General features: G+C 36.8%; 1 protein-coding gene across 1 annotated transcript in view; it reads left to right on the top strand.

Annotated features, from left to right (window-relative positions):
- POU6F2 (POU class 6 homeobox 2) overlaps positions 1-12,839 on the top strand; it is a 251,697-nt gene that overhangs the window by 193,252 nt on the left and 45,606 nt on the right. The window contains 1 exon segment of the mRNA XM_031554003.1: positions 3,267-3,413. Coding sequence (XP_031409863.1) covers positions 3,267-3,413 — 147 coding nt within the window.

A 12,839-nucleotide genomic window follows, 5' to 3' on the forward strand; every position in this document is an offset into this window, starting at 1 on the left:
AAAAAAAAGAAGGAAAAAACATTATTCCAGAAGAAAAAAGTAATTATTGTTCTCTAGAAGCTGCTTGCTGTCATGACTCTACCACACTTCTCTTGAAATTGTGCCTTAAGAAGACTATAAAGAAATCTTACATCACGTGTCAGTTTTTGGATCTTTAAAGTAGTGCCCCTTTCATTTCCCCATCATTATACAGGGTAGTTTTATTTGTGTGTGTTCTGTTTCCTGCAGTAGAATGGCTCCTACTCTATACCATGTTAGAGCAAAACAATTTTCCTTTACAAGTTCTACTTTCTGAAATCAGAAAAATGTACTGAAGCTACTTGGTTATTTTAAGATTCTTCCTCATAAAGTTTACTTCTCCAAATAATCATGTGGTTAACAGAGGCATCCATGAGCAAACTGGCCTATTCCTCTAAGATCACTGTTATGGCTAGTGCTTTGAGTGGGAGCAGAAGCTTTGGCGCTGGAACTGACGGCTCCAAAGATCACAGCCTTCCAAATGAAATCATCATTTAAATACAGAAACAAAATAAGAAGATCCTCTTGTGGGATCTTTCATCTTTATATTTCTAGTAAGTGTTCTCAGGGATCCAACCTGTATTGAGAAACGGAATAAATAAAGTCAGAGATTTTATATTTAAACTAAGAGCAAGATAAAATATGTCAAAAGTTGCCTTGAGGTCCAGATGTAATGAAATTAGATTGATTTCTCCATGCCCAATTAGCACTTGATATAGAAGGGGTCAATTTAGTGGAGTGTAACTTGCAGTCAACAGCTTTCAAAACACTCAAAGAAAAATGTGTCTTCTCTTTTTAATCAGGCTTTTGAATAGATAGGGATGTTTTTATATGCATTTGGAAGACTCTTATCCTGTGAGCTGGCCCATTCACTGTGATTTTTCCTGGAACATAGTACTACCCGGGGAACCTATGCATATCATAGCTTCTGCCATCATTTTTAATAAGTAGCTTATCTCTATGATGCAACTAAAAGCAATCCTTAGTGTCTCCAGGGTTTGCTGTAATTAAATTTTATTGTTGTATTTGAAAATGTACAGTTTTTGAAAACTGGAGGAAAAAAAATGAAAAGGAGATTCTGGGAGATAATAGTCTGATTTTTAAAAGGTTTTAACCCTTTGTAGTTTCCAGATTCACAAGTTTACTTATGGTCCTCAAATAATTTCCTATATGCAACTGAAGGGGTAAACTATAGCAGCTGATGTACTTTATTAGCTGATATCAGATAAACATGCAAAGATGATTTATACTTACAGTCAGATGCTATACTATCATAGAAGCAGAAATTTGTGGGTGTCAACTGAGACAGTGGAAGGGCTTCTCTGAAAGTCGTATAGTCTGGCTGCTGCCTCTTTCTTCTCCAAATATTTACAGCTAGAAGGTAGTTACTCCAAGTCCCACTGCTGGCCACAAAGTGGTATAGAGGAAGACAGAATTTACCAGCTTCTAATTTGGGAAATAAATACATGCCTCTGTTTTGAACAAGAAATAGACAGATTTACCAATTCTGCCATCTGTTATCTTCTGTGCTCACCTCCATCTGGGCTCACATCTTCTACAGGCAATGGAATTGTCTGCACTCTATACTCAGAGACTGAACTTTGCTTCAGTGGTTGTGCTCATCTTTGCTTTTTTCCTCAGCTCCTCAAAACTCCTAATCAAGTAGTTTTTGCAGTTTCCCCCTTTGTACTTTATTCCTGCTTGATTTTCTTGCCATGGGGTACAGCGGGCTGGTTTTGGAGATACACATAGCAATTCTTTCCAAATCAAAACACTTCCACCAACAATGTCATCTTTTCTGTCTAGCACTGCTACTAATCTTTATTTAGTTATTTACTTTACAATTTCTAGAGGGATTGGATGTGCCCAAGGCACCCCTTTAGGCAACACTTTATATCAAGGTTCCATTTATAAATACTTCATGAAGGGCTAATGAATGATTAATAGATGTTTTAATGTATGACCAATCAATTGTTGTAGATTTCATACCATTCAACAGACAAGTAGGTTTCTTATAAGCATAGATTATAACCACATCTGACATCTTCTACTGATGAGCTTCTAAACATCAATAACATACACACTACTCATATCTGTAACATGCTTAAAACATCTTCTAATCACTGGTTAATTTTTATAACCTATTTTGAAGCAGAGCCTGTCTGTGGAGCACATCCCTAACTGGGTCTGTGACTTTCCATTTCTATAGCATTGTAAATTTTCTTTTCATGTAAAGACTTGGAACTCCTTTTAATTTGATCTCAAATGTCAAGCTTTTCTCAGTTAGCTTCTGCATTTTCACATCAGCCTAAGGAAATGTTCCCAGCATTTTTTTTGAAAATTTGTTCATTCTCAGAAGAAGATGAGAAAATATAAAATTTAAAATGATCCAGTGAGCAAGGCATCTCTCAAAGGACATTTCATTCTGACAGGAGAACACACCTTTCACATGTTTGATAAACTTAAGTGGTGATAGAAATGTTCCTCCTTGGGATTCTCATCACCTCCAAAAAGTAAAGCCATGAGTGTGCTCTCTGCTTTATATGGAGCACCCAGGTAAACCAGACTGAACTGGGCATTACAACTCATTTTCTGAAAATTTATGTCAGTCTTAATCGTTTGCAGTTGACAAACAGCAAGTTGGTTAGCATCTTTTCAACAGATTCTGCAAGCGAGAATAGATATTTCTCAATATGTAGCTGATTTCTACTGAACTTAATCACAGATTTGAGATTCATCCTATGATTTACCTAGATGTTGAGACCAGATCATTTATCATATAAATTTAAAGCAGCTTCAGGTTTTCTTCAGTATGGGGACTTTAGTTAGACACTCTTCTGAATATACCCAAGCAAATATCCCACTCCCATTCAAATAAAATGCTGATGTTTCGCTAATTGCTGCTAACAGAAGTATTAAACTACTACATCTGTGACATTAGAATGTAGAACCTAAAGAAATACAACAGTCAGAACTCAAGAAAAGAGAGAAAAATGTTTGTTTTTTTAAGGAGGGAGATTTATCCTTCAGTTTTAACATGTAACTTCCTCTGGGTTGTTTTGAAACCATTCATTGTCAATGAGACAAGAACCTGAGAAATAAGGACCCCTCAAAACTACCCAAGCTCTTTGAGCAGACAGATTATTTTTCCCTCTGTGAGCACAATCGCCTTTATTTTATTCGGTTAGTACTCTGTGTTTCTGTGTTTGTCAAGGGTTTCTCCATGATCTTTTCTTTCTTCTTTTCAGCTGGTTAACAATCCACTAGCAAGTCAAGCAGCAGCGGCTGCAGCAGCAGCAGCCATGGGCTCAATAGCAAGCTCCCAGGCCTTTGGCAATGCCCTCTCCAGTCTTCAGGGGGTCACAGGTCAACTCGTCACTAATGCACAAGGACAGGTGAGTAGAAGATGGAGGAAGCAGTGAATTCTGATGGCAGACTGATCTTGGGACCAAAATGAGTTCCGTTTGTATGACAGCAATTTAAAAGTGCACATATTGAAGGTAAATAAATATTGATTTGCCAGACAGGGGAAGAAATGGGAAGTCTGAGAAGTGGAAATAAGTTAGGCGCTGATGGAAACCCTTTTAAAGCTAGAAAATGATTAGAGATTGTTTTGTTTTGTTTTGTTTTCAAATCCAACCTTTTGAAAACATCACAATATTGCAATAATACAGTATTTGAAAGTCCAGTAACCCTGTGAATCTCAATAAATGTACCAGATGTCTTCTTCCACTTGTGTAGGCATAGTAACAGACAACTATATTAATATGCTATGGTGCTATTAAGACGTTTTGTAAACTGTAACATTTTGGTATTAGTTCACTGTGAAGCATTTCTACCAAGGTATTAAATACATTCTGTAAAGGAACACAAATGAAATTTTAATGCGATATCCATGGTGGATTTAACTGGGTGGCTTTCTTATTTGCTGATTAACTAAATTAAGCAGTTTGCAATGAATCTACCAGTCTGTGATGCAAATTCAGAAGAAACTTCTGTTTTAAAATTTTCTGAACAAAAATTTGAGCAAAGTTTATTGAGTGTCCAAAATATAAATTGTGTATTGCTTGAGATATTTTTATATGTTATGAAGTATTTCAGTTTCGGTCTTAGTATGATGCAGAAATATATGCATCTGAATTCACATATGTAAATAATTCTATTAATGCAACATGCTTAAGTACTTTTCGTATTGTAGCCACTGTCATTCTTTATTTTATTTACTAGAAATGAAATTAACAGAACTACTTTTCTGCATAAAATCTCTGTAGCAAATCTGCCAATATAACTCACAACTGGAGCAGATCACTGAGTAATTTGTATGTCATTATTCTAAGCCTAGTAAATTAGGTGTCCAGGTGTCCAGGAGTGCTTATGTGGTTGTTAGGCCCTGGTAAACATTTATTGCAGTGATGCAACTTGTGTGATATGTGCAAGTTTAGTTTCTACTCTCACTGTTTACTATAGGGGAAAAAAAAAAAGACATGGGTTTTTCCTGATAATTTTATATTGTGATGTTATTTAATTGAAAAAGAGGGTATATTTTCAAATTTTGCCCATTAAAAATCAAAGACAGCACTTTATAGAATGTGCCACGTTTTTTAGCATAACACATAAACAAAGATGCATCCTGAGCTTCACTATCCCCATCCAAGTCCCAGGAAAAAAAAAATGCTGACCTTGTTATATTTACTGGGTGGGTGCAGAATTGTTCCATCACTACCCCGAGGGTTGAACGATGGAGCTTGTCAAAGTGAGGCCTTATCTAATGAATCATCTTATCGCAGGTGCACACCACACATATTAAAGGAGGATTGTATGAACAATGTGCCCTCTACAATAACCTTTCAATGTCTACTTTAACCCTTGTTTCAATCCCTTTTCATCAAAGGATCATTTTATGCAGCCAGCTTTAAATGGAGGCTCTCAAAAGCCTATTAAGATTTCTGGAGGGATGGGGTATTGGTTTGGAAGAGCAGTTGGTTATAATACCTATAACTCATACTCAGATCAGCTCCAACCTACAAACCTGCTTGTTTCTATCTGCGCTCCACAAATGGTTCACAGTCACCACTCACGTGAGACACTTGGCACCAAAACTGTTCACTGTAAGAGCTGAAGATAAAAACCCAGACTAGTTATTCAGTAGCTTTTCCTTTAAATGTTCTCCCTAGAAAACATAAATAAAGGGTAGACATTCATTGCATGTTTAAAAAAGAAGGTTCCTACTGTCACTGTACCACCAAATAGATTCCATCAGACTGAGTCTAGTTTATTCCACATGTAATATGAAGTCCAATAATTCTACAAGTTGCAGAGAAAGAAAGAATCTTCCACTATTTTTGGGTGAAACTACAGAATCTGACTGACTAGCTCCTTAAAATAAGAGTTATCTTTTTATTACTTATTTTCACAGTTGTTTCTTGATTTATAATCAGTACTGCAGACCTCACTGCAATATAAATAAATATTAAGTAGGTAAAGTAACACTGATTTTTATAATATTCAGCATAAAACTATATTGCTTGCGGCATTCTTCTAAAATTATCTGTCTGTAAAAAAGGACTATTCGGTATATTTAAATTACATTCCATAAATTAAATTACATTCCTCGCAAATTAAATAAAATTATTGAAACTAATATTTTGTTTCTTTAAAATTGAGAACGTAAGTGAACGGTAACTTGGGATGCCTTCAATTTGTGAATGATTTTTTTGGACCTCATTAAGGAGCTGTATGTTAATGATATGTTAAGAATCTGCTCTTTGAACACTGCCTTCTTCAAAGAGGGAAGTGAAACACCCAAAATTCCTTCCTGCTACTATAAGGCTGGGTGACTTATCAGACTGTTTGTATGTGCAGTCTTTGTAACTATATGCTGCTCCTTTTATAGAAAGCTAGGGCTTATAAATGTCCATCTGTCTGCCTAAATACATAGTGATCAGTAAACCCAGGAGGCAGAAAGCTGTAGGTCAAATCCAAGATTCAATGGCAAATTTAGGGAAATTATCTTTTAAATGACATATGGCATGGCCTTAATGCCCAATAGCCTCAGAGTTCTTACATTCTCTGTAAAAAAATTATATATATATTTAACAAATATTTATGCTGTGTACTTGTTAATATTTTCATTCTTGTTTGCACAGTGATTATATGATTTGTTTATCCTTTGGATGACAATATGAACTGTAATACCAGAGCTCTCGAAGACCACTGTAAAAGAAGATCTAATCCATTGGAATAATATGTCTAGATCACCTGGTTAATTTGATATAGTACAGATAGGAGACTCTAAATCAAATGTTCATTTTCAGAGGCATATTATGAAGAGCTATTGGCCCATGTAACACTACTTATATTCTGTTTGCCCTCAGCACTTTCCAGAAAGCTTTTGCAGGTCTGGACTTTTATATATTAAGCATAAAGGCAAGGGTAGCAGAAATGCTAGAATCTACCTTGTCAGTTGATCCACTCTGATTTCAAAGTGAAGCTGTCCACCCTTCAGCTTCAGCCTGCCCTTATAGCAGGAGCATAGTAGTTCCATTTCTGCACTTGAATTCTTTATAAGAACCAGAAACCCCTCTATTTTTATCTGCAAATCAATGGAAATATTAAGGGGCTTGAGTGTGTTTCCTGTGTCTATTAAGTACGCTGCCTGTTTATTTTAGCTGGGTTTTTTTAGCTTCATTGTAATGAGATGGATTGAGAAAAATATGGAAACATGGCTGATGCTTCTGGATTCTACGGATGCTACCTGCAAGCAAGTTTTCTGCTTGACTAAAACATAAAACTAAATTGTCTATCAATTGCATTCATGTAAATCTTTTGACATCAGCAGAATCAAATACATTTAATTAAGGCTGCTGAGTAAGATTGGTTTCATTTTTAGAAAGATGTGAGCTGTTTAACTGGGGGAAAAAATTAATCCTAATTCAACAGTTATAAAATATCATTTTTACCTTAAAGAGTAAAAAAGTAGCATGGCAAGAGCTGTTGATGTTCTGAATTGTTTTGTCCTTAAAGAGAGCAATATATTGCATTTCCTGATAAGTTACTAAGAAGAGTTTAAGTATGGTGTAATTGCACAGTGCATATTTCAGTTGAACAGGAAATCTAACAGAGATAGCATCCATAGAATCCAGGCATGCCCTTGAAGGAACTCGGCCTTCATTGTGCCCATGGCTTGCTCTTTAGATACAAAAACGTTCTGTATATGAAAAACCTTGAACAGTTCTACCCCAGCAATTAACAAAAATAACTAATTTTGAGAGTTGTAGTCTACAAGTAGCTTAGAAAACTAAATGGAGAGAGAGGCATTGTTGATCCAATTAGATAATAGGAGTACTTTGGTTCTCATTATTCTGATGAGAGGGTACATGTTTGCTCTTTGAGCTTCTTGATGGTAAATGGTGCTAATGAGGCCTGATGGATTCCCTGCTCCTAACAAGCCTCTCAGCAGAGCGAGTGATTACAATGGAGATAGATTTGATGGGATGCTCTCCCTTTTGTAGTGTCTCAGCTGCTGACACTCTGCGACATAATCAGGTCACAGAGCCGGTCACAGCCATCAGCAAAAGCCATAGCTCTATCCCTCATTATTAAAGTGCATTATTCAGTTCCAGGCCCTCACAATACTGCCAAGGGCCTTTTCTTCTTCTTTTTTTGTTAAGCATCAGTTCTCAAACACAAGGGTTAATAAAATCATCAGCTAAAGAACTAGTAAATTAAAGAAATGGAAATAAAGTGCCTCCCTTTCAAATCCTTTGAAGGATCACAATTAAATAACTAGGGAATTTCTCATCACCACGTACTCTACAGTACAATGTAATATGTCATGTGCAATAAAAACAAGGGATAGGATTTTAAAAAATAGCATTGTCCTTATTGTGGACTGGCTTGGAAAGCACTGAAGTATCTCTCATTCAGAAGGAAAATTCTGCCTTGCCAACTATTATATATGTACATGTAGACAGTATTATTTTCACAGTTTTCTGGGGGTGTTTTTTGTTTTTTATTTTTTTGTTTTTGTTTTGTTTTGTTTTGTTTTTTTCTTGACATGGTAAGAATTACTTGCAAACTGAATTTGTAATCCTAAGCATAGCAGCTGTCTTGTCTTAGTTAAAGTGGTTGAGGACACTGTCTGGACATATATGATAGGCCACGGTGCTAGGACCAACTGATTCCCACAGACGAGACCATTGCCTTCTTGAGAATGAGCTAATTTCAAAATGGTGGCATAAATAATGATTTTAGCTTTTTCTTTCTATTCTGATTACACTGAGTTGAGACTCTCTCACCACCAATGGAAAATACATTTTAAAATCTGAGTGTTTAAATCCATTTTAGATAAACTGATGAGAAAAGAACAGCAGAGTCTGAATTTTTTGTTTGTTTGTTTCAGTTTAATTTCAGCTGGTTAGAAGCAGGTTTCAGCTAAATCAAATTAAGACATTCTGATACTGAAATGTATAGCTTTACAAGGATTTACACTGTTTATTTTGAATCACTTTGAAGTACATATTCTGTGGCAATAGTGTATTCCTTTCTGTAGATATATATATATTGCTACTTTTGCCTTGCTCTATTCACCGCGTTTTTATTTGTTTGTTTTTTAATCTGTGTTCTGCTGGCACAATAGGCTATGACAAGGAAAGTACATGAGCACATGCATATAAAAAGCCACTTCTGAAGCTTCCAGTGTTCTTAAGCCGCAGCTGCAAGAATCTCTTGACAGCTGCAGGTTAATACAAAGATCTGTGCAAAGTAGTATAAACAATACTACAAAATTAGTAATGTTCTTCAAGAAGATATTTTAGAGGCTGGAGTGTGACCTAGACTTTGTTTTTCCCTAACCACTAAATCAGCAGCTGTCATTGGGAATGCAAAGTGAGCCTCCTTCTAGGACTTAAATGCAGGATAATGATTGTTACTTCTATGTTTTGTTTTTTGTTTTTGTTCTTGTTTTTTTGTTTGTTTCCTTTTATTTTAACTATCACAGAATTTCTAAGGGGCCAAAGACATGTAATGAGTGTCAGTCCTTGAAGTCCTTCTGAATATGTGTAATTCACCTTGTTCTTCAGGTGTGTTATGTTCATCAGCCTTTCCTCTCAACAATCCTTAGCATTACTACATCTGGTCAGCTTTGCAACTCTAATGCATGTTAAGCACTAATATTTTAGCTCTCACAACATCTAACGGTACTTAGAAAAAACTAAACAATAATTGTTTAAATGGTGGCTACTAACAATGTCTTCCCAAAGTGAAGATTGACAGAAATCTGAATAAGTGGCATCAGATTGGTATATACTAAGGAAATTAAATGAGAAGCCTGAGATAATAAAACAGACATGTTTTGAAGGAATGATTAGAAAGGGTTATTGTAACACTCTGATAACAGTAAGATTTAAGAACATTCCCAGGGAAAGTCTTTGCCACGAGAATCTGTTTTGACAGGCCTTCATATTAATATATTAAATTACTGCTGGGCGGAGCCTTACTCTCTATTTTTACCCTCAAAGTTTCACTGGGCTGCATACATGCAGCTTGGCTGCTCACAGGAACTAAAGGGCACACTCTATAAGAAAAGGTCAGTTGTAAGAAAAGATTTGTTTTTTTGTTGGTTTCCCCTCCCTACAGCTAAACATCAAGGAGTCTGTTTGTTTAATTACCTCCCATGTGAATTTGAATCGAAAGACAAATAATTTTCTTAACACTTCTGCTGACTGTGTCTTAATTTTACTGTAGAGATTGTCTTACCTCAGTTGCAGCTATAGTGACATAAATGTAAAAATGTATGGTCCAAAGTCTCAGGTGATGCAAACTGGTAGTTTCACTGAAATAGGAAGGTAGAGAGAGTAGGTTTGTTAAAGCCACGACAAAAGAGGGCTTGCCTGTTTTGTATATTTTGGACAATGATCACTGACAAGTTTTGGATATCCATATTCTTAGAAGCAGTTGTGGAATTTAGAACAGCTACCATCTGCAATGTGGAAAAGTGATATCCATTTCATAAATTCACAGAAGGAAGTTCCAAAACACCATGGTGCCACCAAATTGAATAGAGAATAACTAGTCATCTCTTTGGAAATAAATAAATAAATAAATAAATAAATAAATAAATAAATAAATGAGATTCAGCATTAAAAAAAAAAATCCAAAATTAATTGGTTGCAAAAATGCTTCAGAATCACAATATTACAAGCTTGAAAACTTCTTGGACAAAGACGCTAAATGTAATGTAGAAGTAGCACCACTTTCTTCCAAAACTACTAGAAAATGCGTATGAGAACGGAATGGTTCAGACTAGCTGTTGACCTGAAGTCAAAACTCTTGAAGTAGAGGAGATTCCAGTTTTCAAAAAAAAAAAACCACCAAGACAAGAGCTGATATGTTGTGAATAAGAACTGCAAGGGCAACACAATTATTTAAGAATAAGGTAGAATTTTTCCTTACTGCAAAATACATACTTGAACTGTGCTGGTTCACAGCTGTAGTCTCCAATTAGATTTACCAAAAAAGGTTAACTGTGTACTGAAATCCCTATGAGTTTGAAAATTATCAGCATCTATACAGAAAGGCCTCTGAAATTTCTTTCATTTACATTGCATCAAATCTTACTTCACACTTCAGATCTATAGCCTCTTGCCTGGATCTCTGTCAAAGTTCTGGATCTCTGACAATTTTTTTCAGAGATGTCTAAGTCTTATTTTCAAAACCAACTTATATACCTACAAGAGCCTGAGTTTCCCTCAATCAGAGAGCACTGCAAGCAATCTCCAATACGTTTATGTATCACAAGCAGTGCTATTTTAGCACAGATTCCAGAAGCCAAAAGCCTTAGTAGTATGGCATTCAGGCTGGACTTACTAATCCTCCTTCTCAACAAGATGACATAGAATCTAGCTCATCAGCCATTAGCTTTAGGGTCTGGTAGCATGCTGTATTACATGTAGTAAAGACACTTTGTAGAGCCTTAGAAGCCTGAAGCGTTTAGGTACTTTTGAAAATGTTATTCATTGATCTAAATTAAATCCTTCCAGTGAGGAATACTGTCTTTTTGTCAGTGTCTTCTTAATTACTATTGCATGGAGGAGGAAGCCAAAGTAACTATTATTTCTTCTTTCCTGCCATTTTCATGAAAGCTGACAAGTAAATAAAGATGCACCTACTACTCTTATAATCTGCCCAGCATCATGAGGGGGCTATAAGCATGGCGAATTTTCATTGTTATCTCCAGTGACACACATCACAGTCAATGAAATCTCTGCTCTGTGGACGTTCTTACATTTCTTTTCTTATCACTGCATCTTATCACCTTCCAGTAACGTATTAAGAACATGACTGCTGACTGTCACAAATCAGTCTTCTCCTTCCAACAAGAACTTTGTAGTATAGGGCTGTGTGTCTGATAAGAGCACTTGGTTTTGTCTCATCTTGTTAAGATTTTGTTTTCTTTCCCTTTTCAGTTAAGGTTTTGTTCTCATCTAGTTTTTTAAAAATCCTTTTGAAGATTCATATTGCTGGAATTTGCATTAGGGAGACCAATAACAGAAACATACTTAGGTTTTGCAGCAGAATGTGGTGAAACCAGTGGTGGGAAACTGATGAACAGTGCTTTATTACTGTTGGAATTTATTGCAAGCCCTTGACCAGCCTCTGAAAACAATTTTTGCTGTACACAGAGCAGTTATGACCTCTGTCCAAGAGCGTTAGGTGACTATTTAGATTCCTGAGAATCTGATCACAGAGGAACTTGAATGTAAATGCCAAAGTCTTCATGTTCATCAAAAGTCCCTTAAGATGGTATTAACAAAGGAATAGATAGAGTTGATGCATGGAGATGATGGCAAGAAATGTCCTTTCTATACTACTGATGTTTCCCAGGAAGTGAAAGTTTTCTGCTCAGGGATATTACATCATTGCATGCCTTCAGGAGTTGACAAATTAGAGAATAATTCGAAGATACATCATCATAAAAGTAGAAGTGATAGAAGCTCTGCTACATGAGAAGTTAACATGAGAATGGCATCCAAGACTGTTAATTTTGTTATTTCTCCTTTGAACTGTCCAAAGCTCCTTACAAGAGAATGCTCTGTGAGTTTCAGTTAAGAAGGGCCATAGGAGATCACTATGTGATAAGTGGAAGTCAGTGTACAATGATACATATTCAAGGTCATTAACTGACTGGAAGACTGCTGTTGCTATTTCAGGAAGGTTTGGGATTTCTTAGATGTCACAAGTCACGATGCACGAAAGAAGGCCACTGGACTTTCTTGTAGGGATGATCTGATTTTGAATCATAGAATCATAAATGGCCTGGGTTGCAAAGGCCCACAATGCTCATCCAGTTCCAACCCCCTGCTATGTGCAGGTCACCAGCCACCAGACCCGGCTGCCCAGAGCCACATCCAGCCTGGCCTTGAATGCCTGCAGGGATGGGGCATCCACAGCCTCCTTGGGCAACCTGTTCCAGTGCCTCACCACCCTCTGGCTGAAAAACTTCCTCCTAATATCCAACCTAAACCTTCCCTGTCTCAGTTTAAAACCATTTTCTCTTGTCCTATCACTACCCACGCTCACAAACAGCCATTCCCCCTCCTGTTTATCCGCTCCCTTCAAGTACTGGAAGGCCGCAATGAGGTCTCCCCGCAGCCCACTCTTCTCCAAGCTAAACAATCCCAGTTCCCTCAACCTTTCCTCACAGGAGAGCTGCTCCAGCCCTCTGATCATCTCAGTGCCTCCTCTGGACCCGCTCCAAGAGCTCCACGTCCTTCCTGTGCTGGGGGCCCCAGGCCTGGACGCAGTGCTGCAGATGGGGCCTC

The sequence above is a fragment of the Meleagris gallopavo genome, chromosome 6 (genome assembly GCF_000146605.3).
Source record: "Meleagris gallopavo isolate NT-WF06-2002-E0010 breed Aviagen turkey brand Nicholas breeding stock chromosome 6, Turkey_5.1, whole genome shotgun sequence".
Taxonomy (NCBI): Eukaryota; Metazoa; Chordata; class Aves; order Galliformes; family Phasianidae; genus Meleagris; species Meleagris gallopavo.